Source organism: Theropithecus gelada, chromosome 9, assembly GCF_003255815.1.
Source record: "Theropithecus gelada isolate Dixy chromosome 9, Tgel_1.0, whole genome shotgun sequence".
Lineage (NCBI taxonomy): Eukaryota > Metazoa > Chordata > Mammalia > Primates > Cercopithecidae > Theropithecus > Theropithecus gelada.
Window position 1 is genome coordinate 34,762,811 of NC_037677.1, and position 11,008 is coordinate 34,773,818.

General features: G+C 39.2%; 1 protein-coding gene across 10 annotated transcripts in view; it reads left to right on the forward strand.

The window, feature by feature from the left end:
* Nucleotides 1–11,008, forward strand: part of DCLRE1C (DNA cross-link repair 1C) — a 57,852-nt gene that overhangs the window by 39,742 nt on the left and 7,102 nt on the right. For 8 of the 10 annotated variants that reach the window (XM_025396317.1, XM_025396316.1, XM_025396318.1 and 5 more), the window contains one exon: nt 6,130–10,739. In XM_025396317.1, coding sequence (XP_025252102.1) covers nt 6,130–7,037 — 908 coding nt within the window. In that variant the 3' untranslated portion in view covers nt 7,038–10,739. Of the gene's footprint in view, nt 1–6,129; nt 10,740–11,008 lie in introns of those variants that run through there. The other 2 variants (XM_025396311.1, XM_025396320.1) reach the window with 1 other exon arrangement.

Genomic DNA, 11,008 nt, shown 5'->3' on the forward strand with positions numbered 1-11,008 from the left:
TTTTGGAGAACTTTCCAGAGATCATTCTGTTGTTATCTAATTTAATGTTATTGTGGTCAGAGAACATACTTCGTATGACTTTTTTTCTGAGACAGATTCTCACTGTCGCCCAGGCTGGAATGCAGTGGCTCAATCTTGGCTCATTCCAACCTCAGCTTCCCAGGTTCAAGTGGTTCTCCTGTGTCAGCCTCCAAATAGCTGGATTTACAGGCCCGTGGTACCACACCTGGCTAATGTTTTGTATTTTTAGTAGAGATGGGGTTTTGTCATGTTGGCCAGGCTGGTCTTGAACTCCTGACCTCAGGTGATCCATCTGCCTCCCAAAGTGTTGGGATTATAGGCGTGAGCCACCACGCCTGGCTTTGTACTTTTATTGAGATTTATGGTCCAGAATATTTATGGACCATCAATTGTGGAGCAAATTAAACCTGGTAAATGTTTAATGTGTACTTTAAAAAAATATATGTACTACTGTTGTTCGATGAAGTGTTCTATAAATGTCAATTAGGTTCACAGTGTTGTTCAGGTCTTCTACATTCTTGTTCTATCAATTATTGCCAGAGGGGGGTGTTGAAATTTCCAGTTGTAATTGTGGACTTGCCTATTTTGCCTTGATTAGTTCTACTGGCATTTGCTTCATCTGTTTGAGGCACTATTAATAGGTATACATAAGTTTAACATTGTTATATCCTTTTGAGGGATTGATACCTTTAAGAAATGAGTCTATTCCCTGGTAATATTCTTAAGTTCTACAATCTACTTTACCAGAGCCATTTGAATTTCTTCTCATTAGTATTGGCTTGATGTATCTTTTTCCAACTCTGCACTTTTAACTTGTCTTTATATTTAAAGTGGGTTTCTCATAAGTATGTTGTTTGATCTTGTTTTTATGGCCAATCTGGTAATTTCTGGCCTTTAACTGCAGTGCTTAGACCACTTAGTTTTATTGTACCCACTGATATGGTCAGGTTTAAATTTATCCTCTTAGCTATTTGTTCTTTATTCTTTGGCCTTCTTTCGGATCAAGTAATTACTGATTGATTGTATTTAATCTGTTGTTGGCTTATTGGCTGTGTAACTCATTGATTTCTTATTTGAGTGGCTTCTAACGCAGTTAGTATCCTTGGGGGATTGGTTCCAGGACCCCCTCGCCAAAGAGTACCAAAATCTGCATATGTTCAAGTCATATTAAATGGTGTTACATTTGCATATAACCTACACATATCCTCCCTTATATTTGAAATCATCTCTAGAATACTTATACTTTAAATACAGTGTAAATGCTTGGTAAATAGTTGTTATACTGTATCAATTTTTGTGTTTTGTATTTTAATTTTTGCTTTTTTCCAAATATGTTTGATCTGTGGTCAGTCAAATCCACAGATGTGGAACCTGTGGATACAAAGGACTGACTGTATACATCTTTAACATATCAGAGTGAAAAGATAAATGATACATTATTCCAAGTATGGCATAGGAATGTTACAGCAGTGTATTTCCATTCCTCTTCTCCCAGTCTGTGCTGTTATCATCATACGTTCTCCATCTATTATAAACTCCACAATACAAAATTATCTTTTAAGCATTATTGAAGTATAATCGATATACCATAAATTCATCCTGTATAGGTGAACAATTCCACGACTGTTAGTATAATGGAATTGTACAATCATCTCCACTATCTAATTTTGGAACATTTTTATTACCCAAAAAAGAAACTTTCCAGTCACTCCCCATTACTATTCCCAGCCTTAGGCCACCACTAATCTAGAGTTTGTCTCTATAGATTTGTGTTTTCTGGACATTTCATATAAGATAACTCATACGGCTGGGCACAGTGGCTCACGCCTGTAATCGCAGCACTTTGGGAGGCCGAGGAGGGTGGATCATGAGGACAGAGAGATCGAGACCATCCTGGGTAACACGGTGAAACCCCGTCTGTACTAAAAACACAAAAAATTAGCCAGGTGTGTTGGCAGGCGCCTGTAGTCCCAGCTACTCAGGAGGCTGAGGCAGAATGGTGTGAACCCAGGAGGCGGACCTCGCAGTGAGATTACGCCACTGCACTCCAGTGTGGCTGACAGAGCTAGACTCCATCTCAAAAAAAAAAAAAAAGCATACACCATGTGCTATTTTGTGCCTGGCTTTTACTTAGCATGTTTTCAAGGTACATCTATACTGTGGCATGTATCAGTACTTCATACTTTTTATTGCCAACCAGTATTCAATTGTACAGGCACATGACATTTTGTTTATCCACTCACCAGTTGATGGATATCTGGGTTGCTTCCCCTTTTTAAATAATAATGCTATGAAAATTTGTGTACAAGTCTTTACGTATCTTTCTCTCGGGTTTTATTTCTTGTAGGGGGTAGAATTTTGGAGTCACAGTTTGCTTGGGCTGCCCTAACAAAATAACACATACTAGGTAGCTTAAGCAGGCCAGGCATGGTGGCTCACGCCTATAATCCCAGCACTTGGAGAGGCCACGGCAGATGGATCACCTGAGATCAGGAGTTCAAGACCAGCCTGGCCAACATGGTGAAAACCTGTCTCTGCTTAAAAAAATAAAAAATAAAAAATAAAATAATTTAAAAAATAAGTTAGGCCAGGCGCAGTGGCTCACGCCTATAATCCCAGCACTTTGGGAGGCTGAGGTGGGTAGATCATGAGGTCAGGAGTTTGAGACCAGCCTGGCCACTATGTTGAAACCCCATCTCTACCAAAGTTACAAAACTTAGGCATGGTGGCACGCACCTGTAGTCCCAGCTACTCAGGAGGCTGAGGCAGAAGAATCGCTTGAACCCTGGAGGTGGAGGTTACAGTGAGCCGAGATTGCGCCACGGCACTCCAGCCTGGGCAACAGAGCAAGACTCTGTCTCAAAAAAAAAAAAAAATTAGCTGTTCATGATACTGAGTGCCTATAATCCCGGCTACTTGGGAGGCTCAGGCAGGAGAATTGCTTGAACCCAGGAGGCAGAGGTTACAGTGAGCCAAGACTGCACCACTGCACTGCAGCCTGGGTGACAAGAGCGAAACTCCATGAGAGAAAACCACAGGTAGTATTTCTCACAGTTCTGAAGGCTGGAAGATGAAGGTGTTGGCAAGGCAGGTTTCATTCTGAGGCCTCTTCTCTTGGATTACAGGTGGCTGCCATCTCTTTTGTGCTCACATGGCCTTTTTGCAGTGCATGCCCGTGGGGTGGCCGGGAGAGCATACATGCGAGCTGACGTATCTTTTAAGGATACTAATCTTATCAGATCAAAGGTCCAGCCTTATGAAGGTTTAACCTTAATGATTTCCTTAGAGGTCCATCTCCAGGTAACAGCCACACTGGCTTTAGGGCTTCCACATATGAATTTTGACAGGAAACATTCAGTTCATAACATATGTCAATCTGTTTTAACACTTCAAGGAACTGCCAAACAGTTCCAAACTGAATACATTTTACATTCCCTCCAGCAATATGTAAAGATTCCAGTTTCTTCACATACTAGCTAAGACTTGTTTTTGAGTATAGCTGTCCTAGTGTGTGTACGGTGGTACCCTGCAGTTTTGATTTGCATTTCTCTAATGACTAATGTCGAGCTTTTTTTCATGTGCTTATAGGCCATTTATGTAACTTTTGGTGAAATGTCTATTCCTATCTTTTGCCCCTATTTCAACTGGATTATTGACCTTCATATTGAGTTTTAAGAGTTAAATAGTCTGGTATCAGTCCTTTATCTAATATGATTAGGAAATATTTTCTCTCAGACTTGTCTTTTCACCTTCTTGATGGTGTCTTGAAGTGTAAAGGTTTTAAGTCGAATTTGCCTTTTTTTTCTTTTATTGCTTGTGCTTTGGTATCATATCTTTAAGAAACTATTGTTTGATCCAAGATCATGAAAATTGACTCCCATGGTATGTAATTTCACAGTCAGTTTTGATTGTATTTTCCTGCTTCTTGAATTTCTGATAATTTGTTTTTGAATGCCGTACATTCTGAATTTTACCTTTTTAGGTCCTGCATAATTTTGGATTTCTAAAATCATTCTTGAGCTTTGTTCTGGCATGTGGTTAGCATGTTTATAGTTTGATCTTTTCATGTCTTTTACCTTTGTTATGCAGGACCAGAGTAACATTTAGTGTATAGTTAATTTTCCCCACTACTGAGGCAAGGCTCTTCTTGGTTCTTTTACAAATGCCCATGGATCATGAGGTTTTCCACTCTGGCTGTTGGGACCAGGACCAGGCACTGTTCCTGGCACAGTGAGTTCTGGGCACTTTCTTTTTGTTTGATTCGTTGCCTGTCTTCTGGTAGTTTCCTGACAAGCACATGCTGCTCAGTACACTGAACACTTGGTAGGGACTCCTCTGCAGCTTTTCAGAGTTTCTGTGCAGCACTCTCCTCTCTGGTCTTCTGCTCTGTAAATTCCAGGTACCTTGATTTCTTCAACGTTCAGGTTCCATCTCAATTCAGGGATGTCCATGGGCTCTAACCAGATGTTCCCTCCCTGACTGGAATCTGTTACGAAGCAGTGAGTCAGGCAATCAAAGGACTCATCTGTGTCTTGTTTCTCACACGTCATTGTCCTTAATTGCTCAATGTCCATTTTGAGAGGTAGTCTGATTTTTTGTTATTTCAAGTGGGAGGTTAAATCTAGTCTCTGTTACTCTATCTTACCTGGAAGCAAAAGTCCTTTCTTCCTTTAATCTTTTGTGCCTTTTATGCATCTACCCAATCCACACTTGTTTTTGATAAATGTTTCTTGGGATCAGGCACAGTCACTGATTTGGAATGCAGAACAGTTCAACTTAGAGATCATACAAAAATATTTCATAAAAAGGTAATTTGGGGCCAGGCAAAGTGGCTCATGCCTCTAATTCTAGCACTTTGGGAGGCCAAGGTGGATTTCTTCAGTGAGTGCAGGAGTTCAAGACTAGCCTGGGCACCAAGGGGAAACACTGTCTCTAAAAAAAAAATTAGCTGGGCATGGGGGTGGATCTCCTGAGCCTGGGAGGTCAAGGTTGAACTGTGATTGTGTGAAACATAAAAAACAACTTTGGCATAGTAGTGAGGGACCTAAAACATACATTTAATCTTTGGCTTAAAATCTATATCCTATAGTCTCGGATGATTCCAAATATAGTCATTAGATACCTTAGTGACCTTAAGCCCTAAGATCAGTTACAAGTCATAACACTGGACTTTAAGAATGAGGTTGGGTCCTATGTATTGGCATACCCTTTTCTCTGGGCCTAGCTTTACACTGGGAAGGTGGGAGCTGGATGATGGTCTCTATGGTCCATTATATTAGTGTCTTAAAAATGCAGTGTTTAGCCACATCATTTAAGTGGATTATTATAAAACCAGATTCAGCAGTAGAACACGAAGTTGCCATACACAGTAGTTTCAGATGCATTTAATTTCCTTCCTAGGCTAGATACCGTTAGAGGACGGAAAATATTTGTTTTTCCAAGTAAGGCTTTTTTCATTTTAAGAACATTTGTTGACACAGCATGCTTAATTTTGAATTTTAAGTTCTTGACACATGTTGATTATTCAGTATTTTGCTTTAAAGTTGATTTAACCTGTCGCAACTTTGTGCATAAAGCATGTCAATAAGATGCTCATAAAAGAGAAAAACCTTAATAAAAAGCCATTTAATTTTCCCATGACTATCTCTTTGATGATCCTCTGCCAATACCTTTAAGGCACAACCCACTGAGCATCTACTATTTGCAGAGCACACAGGCTTTGCAAACCTGGCTGATGAACAGAAATCAGCTGTAGAACTTAACACAAAAATCAAATTATTTGGTCCTGTCTTTTAGGGATTCAGTAGGTCTGGAATGAGATACAGAAACCTGTGTGGTTTTTATTTTTTAAAGTTTTGCATATGATTGTAATGATCAGCCAGGCTTATATATAGAGCAGAGTGACTGCTCTATATTCTCCACTGATAGTCTGGCATTATAAAAAAATTGAAAGATGGTAATTAAATTATTCAGTGTATCCCAAGAATATCTTTTCCCTTTGAAGAAGAGTGGCCTCCCTATTCCTTGCAATTCCAAGAATTAAAAGTGTAGGTACAAATTGGCTCCCTTTGCCTTGTTTCCTATAAACCTGTTTTGTTTGTCCCACAGAGGAAGAAGATGACTATCTCTTTGATGATCCTCTGCCAATACCTTTAAGGCACAAACTTCCATACCAGGAAACTCTTCAACCTGAGGTATTTTCAATGACTGCAGTATCAGAAAAGCAGCCCGAAAAACTGAGACAAACTCCAGGATGCTGCAGAACAGAGAGTACGCAGAGCTCTCGTTTCACAAACTTTGTAGATTGTGAAGAATCCAACAGTGAAAGTGAAGAAGAATTAGGAATCCCAGCTTCACTGCAAGGAGATCTGGGCTCTGTACTTCACCAGCAAAAGGCTGATGGGAATGTACCCCAGTGGGAAGTATTCTTTAAAAGAAATGATGAAATCACAGATGAGAACTTGGAAAACTTCCCTTCCTCCATAGAGGCAGGGGGATCTCAGTCACCGAAGCTTTTCAGTGATTCTGATGGAGAATCAACTCACATCTCCTCCCAGAATTCTTCCCAGTCAACACACATAACAGAACAAGGAAGTCAAGGCTGGGACAGCCAATCTGATACTGTTTTGTTATCCTCCCAAGAGAGAAACAGTGGGGATATTACTTCCTACAGACCAACAATCAAAGAGAATATTCCTGCCTCTCTAATGGAACAAAATGTAATTTGCCCAAAGGATACTTGTTCTGATTTGAAAAGCAGAGTTCAAGATGTAACAACAGTTCCTAGTACTGGAGAACCAATTACTCTAAGCAGTGAGAAACATATACCTGAGGAAAAAAGTTTGCTAAATCTTAGCACAAATGTGGATTCCCAGAGCTCTTCTGATTTTGAAGTTCCCTCAACTCCAGAAGCTGAGTTACCTAAACGAGAGGATTTACAATATTTATATGAGAAGCTGGCAACTGGTGAGAGTATAGCAGTCAAAAAAAGAAAATGCTCACTCTTAGATATCTAAGAATTCAAAGCGCTTCAACCTAGAGCAACCACTAAAAAACCTGCAGAGAGATGATAGTCAGTATTACAATAGAGAAAATATAATACTTAAAAATGTTCAAATAATCTGGTTTGGTGTGGTGGCTCACACCTGTAATCCCAGCACTTTGAGGTGGGCAATCGCTTGAGCTCAGGAGTTCGAGACCAGCCTGGCCAACAGTGAGATGTGTCTCTACTTACAAAAAAAAAAAAAAGCCAGGCGTGATGGTGGGCTACTCTGGAGGCTGAGGTGAGAGGATCACTTGAGCCCAGGAGATTGAGGCTGCAGTGAACCGTGACTGTGCCACTGTACCTCCAGTAGACTGGGTGACAGAGCAAGACCCTGTTGGAAAAAAAAAAGGCAAGGCACAGTGGCTCATGCCTATAATCCCAGCTTCTCAGGAGGCTCAGGCAGGAGAATCACTTGAACACAGGAGGTGGTGGTTCAGTGAGCTGAGATTGTGCCATTGCACTCCAGGCTAGGCAACAAGAGCAAAACTCTATCTCAAAAAAAAAAAAAAAAAAATGGTAGAACTAAACCTGTACAGCTCAATGATTATACTAAATGTAAGTGGTCTAAGCACATCAATGACAAGAGACATGGGGAAAAAAACCAACATAACCCGATGATCTGCTGTCTATAAAGAAACTCAAGTGACGGAAAAAAAACCATGTACACGATTAAAGATGGAGTGGTTATACAGACAGTTTCCTAATGATAAAAGGTCTAGTTCACCAAGAAGACAAAATAATCCTAAATGTATATGCACCTAACAGCTCCAAAAATTTATGAAGCTAAAACAGCTGAAAAGAGACAAACTAATGCACAATTACAGTTAGGGATTAACATCCCTCCTTAGAACTAGTATATATACATTAATCAGTAAGAATATAGAACTGAAAATCATAAGCTGACTGGATTAAATTGACATTTATAGAACACTCCACTCCAAAACAGCAGAATATATCTCCTGAAGTACACATGGAACATTCAGCATGATAGATCATATCTTTGATCATAAACATGCTTGATTTAAATTGACAAACTTGGATCTATTACGATAAACTGATGGCTGTAGACAAAATCAGCACCTTATTTATCCCCAAAGATATTAAACCACTTAACCTTGATGTGACTATGGTGGCAAAATTAGAAGTGGACAATTAGGATGTAAAAGAAAATGCTCAAGAATTAAATGGCAGCCAGGCACAGTAACTCATACCTGCAATCCCAGTACTTTGGGAGGCTCAGGGCAATCGCTTGAGCTCAGGGTTTTGAGTCCAGCCTGGGCAACACAGGGAGACCCTGTCTCTACAAAATGTTAGCCAGGCATGGTGGCAAGCACCTGTAGTCCTAGCCATTTGAAAGGCTTAGGTGGCAGCATAGATTGAGCCCAGGAGGTTGAAACTGCAGTGAGCTGATTGTGCCCAGCCCGGGCAACCCCAGAAAAATAAATAAAAAAACCTCTGTGTTATTCATTCTCAAAATCCATCAATGTGTTAGGCCTTTATGTTATGTATGAGGATTTTTAACAAGTTTTAACAAATATTCATGAACACTTTGTTATTCTGACATTTCACAGATTATGGAAGCAAAAGCAGACATCACTTAAAACAATTTGCAGGCCAGTTAAACACTTGATATGCATTATCATGATGCTGCATGGCAATCAGACCAAAAAGTATTGGATCCACCAGACTAATTAGGGTAACAAGACTCAGAGTATCGATGTAACCATACACATTTGTATATATTCGCTGATAACTAAAACAGTTTTAACAGTGTACCTTGTGATCCAAAGTGGGTGTTCAAAAAATGCCTATAAACATTCCTCTGAGTATATTCCTGGTATTTTATAATCACATTAATATTACATACTGTTACATTTGTTTTATGTGAGAGTCTGCCATTATAAATGCTGGCTGAATGAATTGGGCTAAGGGCTAAGACAACTACAAGACACGTGATCAAGAAACAGAGTGATTACCAGAAATTGTATTTGGTGCTCACTCTGATCATGCTCGTAAGTTTTTTACAGACTATATATGAACTCCTTTAATTTTCACAACCTCCCTTTGAGGTAGATACATTTCTAATCCCCATGTACAAATGAGGAGACAAAGGCACAGAGGTTAGGTCACATAGCTATGAGGCACAGGCAGAATTCAAACACAGGCAGTTTGGCTTCAGAGACCATGCTCTTAACTGCTATGTTCTGATGTCTCTCCAAAAGAGTATAAACATGGGCAGGGTTAATTGTAGCAGCTACTTGGTTTTTACTTCAAGAATCATAAATTACAAGAGGAAACATGAAGTTTTTATTTTTTGAGATGGAGTCTCGCTCTGTCACTCAGGCTGGAGTGCAGTGGCCCTATCAGCTCACTGCAACCTCTGCCTCCCAAGTTCAAGTGATTTTCCTGCCTCAGCCTCCCAAGTAGCGGGGATTACAGATGCGTGCCACCACACCTGGCTAATTTTTGTATTTTCAGTAGAGACAGGGTTTTACCATATTGGTCAGATTGGTCTTGAACTCCTGACCTCTGGTGATCCACCCGCCTCGGCCTCCCGAAGTGCTGGGATTACAGGCATGAGCTACCGTGTCCAGCTGAAACATGAAGTTTCAAAATGCCAAGATATATCACAGAAGACACTCAGCAGTCAGCCACATTTATCTTGGAGAGGAGTTCCAGGACTTAAATGTTTAAAGAGTATAAACTAATTTTTTTAAAAGACTGCCTGAAGCTGAAGATTACATACTTTAAAAAGTTCACTGGGTGATCTTGGCATGTTGACATTATCTTACCAGTCTAAGTTTGTTACCTTACACCAACCTGACAGGTTCATTAGAAGCACATGAATACATATAAAAGGCATAAAAGACTTGGTTAACGAATATCAGCTCTGAGTTCCAAAATTCCTTTGCATTTCCAGGCAGTACTTACCGTAGTATGTTTACGCACCTGGGAGTGATAATGCTCAAAAACTTCTGAAGTATTCATCCACATTATGCTAGCGAAATGTCAAATTGTCCTTTAATATTCAAATGCATGAACCATAACTCCTTGGCCTTTTGGCCAAGATCAAGTGTAGTATCAAATCCTGATAAGCTATCTTAAAAGGAAAGTAACATTTCAAGGAATTGAATATAAATCTTTGGTTAATCTTGTTAGCACATAGTGAGGAATATATCAGTATTTTTCTGCCCCTTTTATAGTCTTACTGGAAATGACTAAAACAGAAACAAAGCTAAGCCATGGTAAATAGAACATTAAATGCCCAACCTAATTTATTTTGCTAAGAGAAATTGATGAACTAAAAGAGAAACAAGTATTGTCTACATTTTAGATATGGGGGAAAAAACCCTGAGATTATTAATTATGTATCACAATACTCTTATGTAGATCCTGAAAATGATGGTATCAATATAAAATGTACAGTGGATTTATGTTTTAAACTGGATTACCTTTGATAGTTGTCTTACACTGAAAAATTCTGACGTCTTCAGGAAACCAATGATGAATAGCTAAATATTGAATTAAAATAGTTAAACCCCTTAATAACATCCTTTAGTTTCTATTATTTCACTGCTTAAGTTCAGCATCTGAATAAAAAAGGTAACGTAAGTAGTACTTAAGATCCCAAAGGCCCATTACATTCTATTAATAAAGACAAAACAAAACTACATGTTTACTGAAAATAGTCTTTTTTTCTTTGCTTTCCAGTTTTACACTTTTGTTAAACACAAAAAAAGTGGACAAGATCAAATAACTAGATGGTAAAACACTGATTTTTTAAAAATCACATCTTTAAACCTGTGAGAATCACAATTCAAAGTATGGCCACTGGGGGCAACCTGTAAACCTGTGACCCTTTCTTAACACTGACACTAACACTATGTGACTGATTTTTCATAAAACACAAATGCCATTAAGAAAGTATTTTGTCTTGACACA